Here is a 12,566-nt window from a genome sequence, read left to right on the forward strand (position 1 = left end):
AGCATTCTGCTTCTCATACCTTGAGTTCAGCTCATCATGGGGTAACACTGTTCCCAAAAGCCCTGTGGCAGATTAGAGCCAGCAAGTGGGCCCTTAGGGCACGGTTTAGCATCCTGCAGAAACACAAACTCAAGGCCTGAAAACAATCAACTTAGCATGACACTGTGCTCAGGACAATCCATCCTGCCTTCCACAGTGCTGCAGAGATGTAGCTGTTCCACTTCCAGCACTTTGGGGGTTGGCTCAGGCATCTGCAGGGCTGGGTGTAAGGATGCAGCAGTCTGCTGGGCTAACCACTGCCCTCTCTGCCTCTAAACCCTGACAAACAGCACCCAAGACAGGGAACAAACATGTGCTGAAAGATGTTGTCCAGCACAGAGGAAAAAAATAGCTTGCTATGTTAGATCAATAGACCATGAAACCTACATTGCAAAAAAAATCTGTTTAAGAAAGAACCACTTCATCCTTGTCCTCAGAAGCAATCACAATGGGCTCAGCAGCAGCACGTGAAAAGGTAATTGCTAGTACGTTTCAGGCTGAGTTAGACTATTTTGTTGTTTGCTTTGATTGCCTAATTAAGGACAGCTTCATGTGGCTTCTCATAAATTTTACTGAAGGAAGCATATAGGCATAATCTTATTTTATGGGGGAAGAGATAACTAAGAGGACTGATGGCAAAAGTGATGCAGTGCATTAGTCTGATTTCATGCACAGTGACAGACAGCAGAATACTACTGGCAGTTATTTTTTTTTTTTTCATCTAATCTCAAAATCATTAGTTTAGGAAAAACTTCCCTTTTCCAGTTGTAAAGTTTTTCTTTCCCTTTAATGAGTCATAACAGCAGGCATATAAATAGAGAATTTTGTGCCTAGGAACCTGATATATTAAAGCCTTTCTTCTAGTTACCATTGAACAGCTGCATCACCTGTAGTACAAAATGATAAACAGAGTATAGTAAGTCAGTGCAGAGTAATTTCCATTTCCATTTATATTCTAAAATATTGTATTACTTGTCTATGCAAACAATTTTTTATGGGTGTTTTTAATAACATTCCCCTCTCTGGACCAGAAAAGTATTGAAGTCTGAAATAACCATGTCAGTCTTAAAAATATCTAGCACAAAGGAGTTTCCAGCACAGTTTTGGAGAGAATGACATGGAATATAAATGCCTTTTTATTTTATTTTATTACATTTTTAGTGTCTTCTAGAGAGTAATGAAATCTTCTTACAGTTGCCTCAAAATAGTAAAAAAAAAAGTGTGTGATTCTCAGTAGACGCTGTCAAAATAAATGGAATTGTCACTTTCTCCTCTAACCTTTTATTTCTCTAATTGAATTACATTGTGCTGGATTATCATATCTGCACACACACACATTAAAAAAAAAAAAGGTTAGTTCTGGGCTACCCTGCTTCACTCAGACAGAAACTGCCCACTGGAAGAGGATACTGTGAAAATAACACAGAACTGGTCTTGCTCCAGCACGGATTTTTTTTTATGAAGCAAACTCTGCATCTTAGATTTCCAAGATTTGATTTTTTTAATTCCTCAAAACTGAGTGATTTGGAAAAGTATGGAAAGTCTTAAAATTTGCCACCTATTGCTCATTTCAAAGTAAAAAATTGTTCATAACTCTCCTTCTTCTCCCATCCTCCTTTTTTAACATTGCCGATTTTCAGCCATTGAGCAAATGAAAACTATCAACAAGATGGAAACCACATAGCTCTGTGAGCTTCCTTGAGTGTGCAACACTTAAAACTAAGGGAGACGAAAGTCCATGATGGCATATTGCTTTTGCCTTGATAAGTGGCTCCACTACTGGTGGTAGGCAGTTTTTGACCACATTTGACCGGAGTCCCCCACCTCAGGAACAGAGTTACATGGTGGTGACCCCAATCCATCATGTGAGCAGACTGCAGTAAAGACACCAGTGCGTTAGGCTGAGTGGGAATGTCGGAACAGACGAATCGAGATGGTTTGCTGTGACTACACATAAGCTAAGCCCACTGGGGGAAAGGTGAGAATAAAGATGAAATGTAGATCTCTGGGAAACTGTGTTAAAGATGTGAACATATAACTGAGATGTAGAGCTGCAGGGTTCCTTGGGTAATTTGTCTTCACATGTCTCGAGTTTTTTGGGTTTTGATTTTTTTATATTTACTCGGGAAAAAATAATCAAAGTCGTAGTGCGGTCTTGTCCAGTAGACTAAAATTCATCCTATTTGTATGTGGAATAAGGGAGAAGCTGGTCTTGCATTATAGTCCCTAAAAAGGAAATATTCACATCTAATGCCATTGTAAGTCAAACATCAACATTTATCTGTGTAAAGCAAACTGTGATCTATCTACAGAAAGAGAAAAGGAAGAGTTATCAAATGTATCGTCTATATGCACATATTCATACACACAAATACATGCCCAGTAATTTTCAGAGAAAAAAACAGTTATAGAAGAAAAAACAAAAAAATACTACTATGTATTTCTTCAAGGGCCCTATAATGAAATGAATTCATAAATGACCCATCATTCATTATTTTATTTTAATATTTAACAGAAGCGCAAGGTCTGCTGCTAATCTTTCTGTGGTTTGGAATGTGGTTGTTACTGCATTTTGTAATTCTTTGCAGAGCTGATGTACACAGTTGAGCTTGCTGGTGGGCTTGGTGCTATTCTGCTGCTGCTTGTTTGTTTAGTGACTATCTACAAGTGTTACAAGATAGAGATTATGCTCTTCTACAGGAACCATTTTGGAGCTGAAGAACTAGATGGAGGTAAGACAGCTTCTTAGTATGTTTTCTACTTTCTAAGAATTCTTGTCTTTTATTTCTCTTCACCAAGGCCCAGATTCCATTTCAGTTCAAGATGTGGTAACAACTGCAATTTTTATTTCTCACTGCATTAGGCACTTACTTGAATACACTTTCCTCATACACCACATAAGCTCAATAACTGCTGAGCTGTACATGCTGCTCTCCGGAGCTCCAGAAGACATCCATGTCTTTTCAATTCTTATTTCCAACACTGAATGTAAACTACCAACATTGATGCACTGAAGATTTTCACTTTCTGTCGGTACTGAAAGCCAGCTTCATTTCTGCATGAGCTAGGGAGTGTTCTCCCTAATTGTATTCAACAAAGAGGTAGAGGCTGAAGTGAATCTCAATTTACTGCTTGTTTAAACTGATCCATTTCAATAAACTGTACTGAGTGTTTGGGAATGTACCTAGCAGTTCTTGTTCTTGAGTTCATTTACTTAATCACTGAGAGAGCTCCTAATGGTCATTAAAGTTGTTCTGTGATTCAAGGACACCCAGACTAAATAAAAGTAATTCTCAATGTATGCACCAGCTCTGTCAAACATATACATGCATTTTCTTTTCTTTTCTTCTCTTTTTAAGCACTGAAGACAAAGGTCTTATTTACCTCTAGCCTTACTAATCAAAATTGCTGTTGAACAGTGAACAGCTAACTGGGTTGAGCTGGAGGCTCTGATTAGTTAGATTTGATTTCTCAGGTCAGAGTTCCTGACGTTTTGTGCTACCACTATGTCTTTGGTGACAGGACCTTACTTTCTACAGAAATACTAATAAAAGTTATTTTACAGTTCCAGGTAACAGCTTGTAGGCAGAAGCCACTGTGAAATATAAAAATAAATATGTACTGATAAACAAGTGATGGCCAAATCTGTCACTGATAAGGGAGAAGAGCAACAGCAGAATTACAAGTCATTATATAAGAGAAGAATTCCATAATAAACTCACTTGGGAATGACCCATTTCTGCCTTCCACCTAAAAATGCACAAGCATTCAAAATAGAAAATGCTCAAAACAACAAGCCCAAGAACATTAGAACATTTTGTAACCTTCTAGAGGATTTACAAAAAGATGCATTAATATAGCAGCTCACTGGGGAAAAAAAAAGTCAGGTTATTATATTTATTTTACAGAGAAGGAAACCGAGGCCCAGAGGGACTGTGAGTCATGGAGGATTTTGACAGACACTTTCTTTTTTATCTTTTTTTTTTTTCAGAACCTGAGATCCACTCCTCTCTACAAACCAGCTGCCAGTTTAAATGGGCATGCTTACTTGCATAAATTGTGTGAATTTAATAATAGTCATATGCAGAAATAGTGACTTAAAATAATAATAGTTTAAATAGATGAAATTTAATGTTTTCTCTCTCAGTATCAGTAATTCTTACTTTTATAGCTGTCACTTATCTTTATCTCAAATCATTCTAATTCATTTGCAAACTTACTCTGCCAGGTGTTATACTCTTGTCTCTGTCTTGTCCGATCCCATACATTGGTCACCTGGGAACAACAATGCTTGAATCATACATTCTAAACATTTAAAAAAAAAAAAAGTGACCTCTAAAGGGTACTATTCTGTGATTCAAAAGAAGGAAAACCAATATCCATTCAGTTTATCCTTCTGAGCAAAGGTCACTATTATAGAAGGTCAAGCATGGATTCTCCTTAGAAGACCAATGCAAACACTGACAGATTGGATGCTAAGCCATGGCAATATAAGAAGAAAAATACTACTTACAGATTACTAATGAAAAGATTGAGCTTTTACTTTGTTCAATGTACTAGCAACATAGATAAAACCCATTGTACCAATGAAGTGACTGCAGCTGGATGTTTTACTCCGTCTCTTCCACTTACAGTCGTGCAAAAGAAAGAGGACGGAGAGAAAATGTCCCAAAGAAACCAAGCCATGGCTTGTGTAGAAATAAATTGCAGATATACACTGAGATCTTTTCCTTTGGCTTAGTTTGTTATTGACAGACACAAAATGCTGAACTCTAAAATCTTATTCTAACCACATCTCCTGTGGTGCAGCAGCAGAGTGCCCACATGCTATTCATAATTTACACCATGTTCTGTCATACTTCAGGACAGCCTGTAGATAAGGAAACATCAAATATAACAGTCGTCTTTTACGTGCACTGTATTGTACCCAGAGAGGATTTGAAACACTTTAAAGGTGAAGTCCAATTAAAATTTTCAATTGAAAATCTCTTTTAAAATTCAATGCTTCATTTCTTTCCTGATCAGAGAACAAGCCCTTCAGCATGTCAAATCTCATCACAATTTCTCTTTCCTTTCCAAACCTTAGACACATCAGTTTTTCTCAGGCTAACTAACACACATTTCCATGGGAGGCACGGGTAAGTTGTGAGAAGTATTTGAAAACAAAGTGTTTAACCCTTACAGCTAATTCAACTGAAATTATTACTTTCTGTAGGGGTACTGCAGATTAAGCAATTGATCACAGCTGTTGATTCCTCATTTCTCTAATTTACAGCTTTGAATTCACTTTTTTTTTTTTTCCTTATCCTAGGGACTACTCTCCTTCTGCTTTTTTCTCTCTCCTGCAAACACTGCAGCTCTGTCCTGGGAACGGGAATTGAAGCCCCCTTTTTTGTTTTCATGGTTAATTCCCTGCCTTCCCTACTAATTTGGAATATAATAATTTTATCACTTCTCCTCTCACTCCATGCCTGTGCTTTCCAACAACATGGGAACTGACTCTACACCAGGGGATTATGTGATGGGCAAATGCTGTGTCCTTTAGTGCAGAGCAGCACAATGTGCTGGTTTAGTCAGGGCACCTCACCATGAATGTCTGACAGTTCCCCCCAGTAGCTGGAGCACACAGTCAAGAGAGACATTCTGACCCCTGGCAAAACAGCAGGTGTTTAGCATTACCTTGCATTTCAGAGCTATAACTCACCACTACCTGTTTGGTGATCAGAAACTCCAAAATCTGTTTAAAACGAAAAATTCAGTTTAATATCTCTCTGCATACACAGTAAAGATGGGACCCCGAAGTGCTGTGCAAACAAAGAAATGTCCAGTGCTATTCTGAAAACAACAAAATTTTCACAAATAGATACTATTGGGAACTTCAGAGGACTAATCATTGTCAAATGTCAGGCAACCTTTTTAGTTTTACAGCTTTAAACTTAAAAGCTTATTTTAAAAAGCCTTGTCCATAAAGTACACTTTAGGGACTAACACGTTATTAGTGAAAGCCACTTTTAGAAGTGATGATTTCTTCTATTTTGCTGTACAATGAGATCCAACAAAAGGGATTTTTATACCCTATTCATTCTCTGTGGAGTGTTTTAGCAGTTGCTTTTTATGTATTTTTATCTTCCAAGGACCTTCTCTTGCTGTCGTTCCGAGTTTTTAAATGACTTTATGAAAAAAGTGTAGTACTTTAACTAACAGAGAAGAGTGAAAATGCAAATAACTATTTACAAGTACCTGCTATCAACACATGCCCTGACTTCTTTCCACCTTGCACTCGGTGACCTTAAAAGGCTATTTGTATCAGAAGAGATACAAAGAGATACTGTATAGCAATCTGCTCTTTGTCTACATATGAGCTGACTTCTTGGCACCTTAAAATCAATGGAAACTTTCCCGTGATTTCACCTGGGACAACTTTCTCCTTTGTTATACTGTTTCTGCTCACCAAAGGATTAGTCCCCGGGCATCACAGCAGATACAGCAAGGGTGGAGGGGGGGATTCAGACCACTTCTCTAAGTACAGCCAGTTTTGATGCTGCCTTAGAGTGGACATGAGGCTCAAAGTGACCAAAATAGCTATCTTCAATTTTTTCTTGCCATTTTAAGACCTGACAGGTTCCAGGGTATATGCGGATGCCAGTTTTAAGCCATGTTATAAGGATAAATCCAGAAGTCTACAGATGACAGGCTGAAAACCATTGAACATGGTCAGATAAGCAAAATTACTCAAAATCATGAACTTCTACATATGTTTCAGTTTCAGAGGAAAGAGCATATGGTACAGTTATCAACAGAAACAGTTTACAGGCATCTTCCCCTACCATTACCTGGGTCCATCAGTAATCATTTAAATTGATGGAAGTTTTTGTATGAAAGTATTAATAAGAAAGGATGAACACTATCATAAAAGAAAAAAAATTAGATTAGGATGCTGGCAAAAAAATAGCAACTAAAGACACAGTCTGACCAAATTTGTTGCAAATAGTTTTGTAATGGAATTCACATAAATATCCTTTCTCACAGCTATGCTGACTAGAAGTCAAGCTTAAGGCTCAAGAAAAAATAAAAGCTGTAGGCAGCTGATAACTAGAAAGTGAGAGCTTTGCTTAACTGCTTACATGATGACCTTCACAAAGATTCTTGGTGTCTTTAAGCCCCATCAACTGTTTTTCCTGTTGGTCAGGAGCTCACCATGGTGTTCTCAATCTCATTCTCAGCTTTTTTTGCCATGGAAACCTTGGTGAATTTAAGGATGACACAGCCTCTGTGCACCTGAGGTGCCAGCAGGGAAGACAACCAGGCCCAGGCCTGAGAAGTTTCTCTGAGTTTCACTTTCAGTTCTGAAAGTGGCTACTTTTATTAATTTATTTATGTATTTATTTTCTTTTATTTCCACCACATTGTTGAAATAAAACTGAGCACTCCTCACAAGATTAAAATGTGCCACTGCTGAGCTCTCTCAGTTCAGGAAATCTTGTTTGGATTGGGTATATGACATCTATACTGACTATTTCATGGCTGGGATGGCTGCCCTTTCTTGAGAGATGAGTTTCTACTCTTGCTGAGGGGAAGCAAATCAACGCTCAAATTAGGAGACTGATGAAAGTCTTTCTTCCTTGATGTCTCTGTTCCACCTGGGAGTCCTTAAGTAATCACGATTTTTGTCCTTGCTATCATTTAGCTGCAAAAGACTATCAAGGTTCATGGATAAAACCTATGGGATTGCCCACATAATATCTTATTAACCGCCCAGGACAAGAGCAGACAAGATATACTTCTCAGTGGCTTCCTGGGTTTCATCCCAGTGAGGCTCTTAAGCAGTAAGGAATGGTAATGCTTGGAGATTCTTAAGGTTTCTATATGACTAAGTTGTTAACTTCCAAATATAACTTTTACAATTGGTTTAAGCACCACCAAAGCACTTGTGTTAATAATTATGCTATGCAGGTATAGCAAGAGCGAAATTACTGCTGAAGTTAGTGACTTTGCGATTACAGAATCTTCCCTGGGGACCCACAAAATAAGTTTGCAATAGCAACCTCACCACTTGCTTATGTATTCTTATTGGCTATTGGCAAATTGTGGTGGATAAGAAATTGCGCAGGATAAGAAATCCTGCTCTATGAATATCAATTTAAAATTCTATTAAAATCACCTGAGAAAAATGGAGCTTTCTTCTTTCTAAATATTACTGGTTAAAAAAATGGATTTTCCTGTTATTTAATTACAATTTTATTGCTGGAAAACTGCTTCTCTTCTTGTTTATGCCATTTATTTATATCTGAAATGCCATTCAAACAATAAAAACTCAATTTATGTCTCCACTGAATATGGTGTTTTCTAGATTCTGTGCATGAGACATGCTAATTCAAAGGAAAATTCCTGCTTTTTTCTCTCTTCCTATTTCATAGCATCTGAACTATATCTATAATACACATATATCTTAAAAAATAAAATAAAATATCACCAAGAACATCTTTAGATTCCAAACTAAGAGATCGTTACAGGTTAGAAAGTTTGGATTTAAAGTAGAAAAAAAGACTACCATATATGAATTGATGAAGACTGAGATATCTCCTGTTGCTCAACCAGCTTTCTAAGCTTTGAAGATTTTTTTTTATTGAAGGACAAATCATGTTGAAGATTTCTAAGGTAGGTGAGATGAACACAGCATACTGGCATCTGATTTCAAGAATCATAGATTGAAAGCCTGTTTCCCAGCTATTTCTCCCTTGGTTTTGTTTATATCTGTGGTGCTTTACTTAACTTTTTGCTGTTGATCAAGGCTGTCTTAGCTCCAGTTTTCAAAATCCTTTACACAGGCCTAAGAAACAAGCACTGTTGCTAAGATAACAGATCTAAGAAATATATCTAAAATTAAGCATGTAATTTATACAGGTTGTTGCTTTATATAGACAACAGGTTAGCAAAGGCATATAGTGCTTTTGGAAAACTCCATAAAAGAGTATGGCATAATAAACACTTGAAGAAAAGCACCAAGATCAGTGTTTACAAAGCCATAGTGTTGTCGACTCTCTTATATGGTTCCGAATCTTGGGTCATCTACCGCCACCACCTGCGTCTCCTAGAACGCTTCCATCAACGCTGCCTCCGTTCAATCCTAAACATCCACTGGTCAGATTATGTGACCAATACATCTGTTCTAGAACAAGCAGCAGTCACTAGCATTGAGACCATGTTGCTGAGAACTCAGCTGCGCTGGGCAGGGCACATCTCCAGGATGAAGGACCACCACCTCCCTAAGATCTTGCTTTACGGTGAACTTGCCACTGGCTGCTGCAAGAGGGGAGCCCTGAAGAAAAGATACAAGGACGCCCTGAAACAACATCTCAGTCTTGGCCATATTGATCATCTTAACTGGTCTACTCTGGCCTCAAATTGGGAGGCCTGGAGACACACCATCTACAACGCTGCCATTTCCTTTGAGAACGCCCGCAGGATCACTCTCGAGGAGAAAAGACAATGCAGAAAGAATTGTGTCCTGCTGAATACACCACCTAAGGAGTCTTTCTGCTGTGCCTTTTGCAATCGGATATGTCTGTCTCATACTGGCCTCATAAGCCACCAGCGTGCCTGTAACAAATGTGGATAGTGCCTTCCCAAATCTTAGTTCGCAAAGCCCAGCCATGATGATGATGATGATGCTTTATATTGTTTGTTTTGTTGAATTAGGACCATGATAAGTGCATCGTGTCTTGACAGTTTTTATTAAGAAATTTCTTTAATATAGAAAAAAACTATATCTTTTCATTTTCAGAGTTTACATTACACTCTTTTGTGTGTTTCTTTCTGCTTTTTAATACAGTAGCTAATTTCTTGCAGTCTTTCATAGATAACTAATGTGCTATGCTAAATTTCCAGCTGTGTAGTTGTCATTCAGTCTTTCAATATCTTCTAATAATACTTTTTTTCTTAGTTTGGTGTTTGACTTGAAAACAAATCATAGTAACCAAGAGAATAATTTAAATTCATTATTTTTTAATATTCTGAAACCATTATAAGGACTTCTGAGTTTTCATATCTGTCAGGAGCAACTTCTAATATTAATGTTTCATCAGGTTTTTATATTAAATCTACAGTGTCTTCAATTGCAGTGATAAACTTAAGCTTTCATGTTAATGAGAATATTGAGAAACATTTGAAATGCACTCTTCATTTAGTTAGGAACACAAAATCAGACTAAATATAAGATAAAATATCCTTTAATAATAAGTTATTCAGTTTAAATATATAATATTCTATCACATGTATCTATCAATGACATTTTTTAGCTGTAATTTTAGAAAACCAGGGAAAATATAACTTACAGAGAGAATTTATTTTGGACTTAAAATCATATCACTCTATTACTTTTTGGCTGGATTTTTATCTACCAGGAATCACTCCTAATCTTCAAGAAACAATCAATGCAGCATTAATATCTTGGGATTTTCATAAATGTTCATATAGAATCAACTTTGAAATTGGTGTTTATTTTATTTTTTCAAGTTCTTTAGGCTTCCAAAATTCAATATGGCTTCATGGAGTTTAAAAAAAAAAAATTAAAAAAAAAGGAAAAAAGAAATAATTGATTTAATAGTTTTATAAACCTGCCAATTAGGACAATGAACTTTGTATTTTTTCCTGGTCTATTATGTGCTGAGAAGACTCCAGATCCTCTTTAGAAGTGATTACATTCCTTTAAGCTCTTCCCCAGTGTTGCATTTACAAAATTTCTCTCTAATTCAACATTGCTCACTCTACACAATGATATGAACTATCACAGAGAAAGCTGCACTTAACAAATACTTTGCCATGGAAAAAAGTTGTGTGGATAGTTTTTAATTTTTACTAGCTTGACATTTATAAATAATAGAAAATGTTACAGTGAGATTCATAAGCAACAGTAAATAGTGTGAGAAAAAGTATAAGTATTTTTAAAGACCTAAGATTTGGGCATTTTACTCAACCGAGCATTTAAAGTATATTTTTTCATTATATTAAGGGTGAACACTATGACAACATGTATCTTAAATGTGGCCCCACAAATAACAAAACAGTTACAGATTAAGAAACGCCATAACTTTGAAGCAAATACAGTCTCTGGAGAATTTTGAAAGATACTTTGCAGCCTCTCCTGAACACAGAGTGTTTTTTTAAAGACAAAAGCTTCCTGCATCAGTTTGGCTCCAGCTCCCTGCAGCACTTGGAAGAATCCAGTCAGTCATTTCCCCTTGAAATCCTGAAACTCTGAGTTAAATCAGCCCATTGCTCCTAAACTCCTGTGCTGAGTATCCAAGTATGTACGAGGCTGGAATACTCTCTGGTGGAGGAGAGGAACCACCTCTCCAGTTCCCTCTTGATCTGGAAATGGAAGATCTGCCAAACATGTTGCTGGGTACGTTAAGCTGCGGAGCAGCCCATACAGGGTCAGCTGCATTCACTGCACTGAATGTTTCTGAAGGCACTGCTAAGTGCTCTGGAGGATTTCAGGATGCACAGAGACATGGGCTGACCCTGCCATCTGGGTCTTAGAGCTTCATTGAAATATTATTCACTATGAAATATGACGTTGTGTGATTTCTCTTTGTTTTGCTCTAATAATTTGTCTTGTGCTAAAGTGTATCATGCCAGCTAAAAGTCAGAATTTGTCATCAGCTTGAACATGGCTGATAAGAAAAAAACTGACTCTAGGAAGGTTTTTTTATTATTTTTCATTTTTTTATGTATATATATAATTTTTCTGTGCCCCATTAGCAGAAATATCTGCAATGTTTAAGGTTTAATAAACCCTCAAAGGCCCAGACTGCTGGCTTCTTGCCAGTGCAACATGGAAATCATTAGAAAACATGTACATCTATAATGCAAATTCAAAGTTGAATCTGTTTGGTGGTCCCTGTAGAAGAGGAAGTTTTATCTATCTTTCTGTAGGCACCAGTATATAATTTCTTCATGTGTAGCTGTTAAGAGAGCATGCATACAGATGAGTTCTTAGATGTCTGATAGCAATTTACTTACCCAAAGATCCCATTTGCATGTGAGAAAGTAGATGCATATAGAGTCTGGGTTTTGTTTTATGCTTACATTGAGCCTTTAAGTCACTGCTGCTGAGCACATCCTTGGAATAATGAGCAGCATTTGCAACTTCTTCCCCTAAAAATTTATATCACTTCTGCTGGATTAACTCTGTAGAAAGTTACAGGGAGTATGATAATGCATTCTGCATTTGGATGAGTACCAAAAGGAACGGACAGCATTGAAGAATGTATGTTGCAATGATGAAACAAATGCTTTGGCTAAAATCCTTGTCCATGAAATGAAGTAATGGTTCTATGTGTTACTAATGAAGCTGAGATTTGACCCTCGGTGTTTACCCCTAAGATCTATCCAAACAATTTTTTCAGACCTGAGGCTGAGGGCAGCTCCGTGATCATTACTGAGTCCTTGCTTTTAATTCCATAGAATGGTTAAAATTATATGGCAAAGTTTGTACCTCACAGTCTGTTTTGCCCCAGCTCTTA

General features: G+C 37.1%; 1 protein-coding gene across 1 annotated transcript in view; it reads left to right on the top strand.

Annotated features, from left to right (window-relative positions):
- IL1RAPL1 (interleukin 1 receptor accessory protein like 1) overlaps positions 1-12,566 on the top strand; it is a 693,374-nt gene that overhangs the window by 662,517 nt on the left and 18,291 nt on the right. Inside the window, exon 11 of the mRNA XM_064645616.1 lies at positions 2,628-2,771. Within this exon, the coding sequence (XP_064501686.1) occupies positions 2,628-2,771 (144 nt within the window). The remainder of the gene's footprint in view (positions 1-2,627; positions 2,772-12,566) is intronic.

The sequence above is a fragment of the Pseudopipra pipra genome, chromosome 2 (assembly GCF_036250125.1).
Source record: "Pseudopipra pipra isolate bDixPip1 chromosome 2, bDixPip1.hap1, whole genome shotgun sequence".
Lineage (NCBI taxonomy): Eukaryota > Metazoa > Chordata > Aves > Passeriformes > Pipridae > Pseudopipra > Pseudopipra pipra.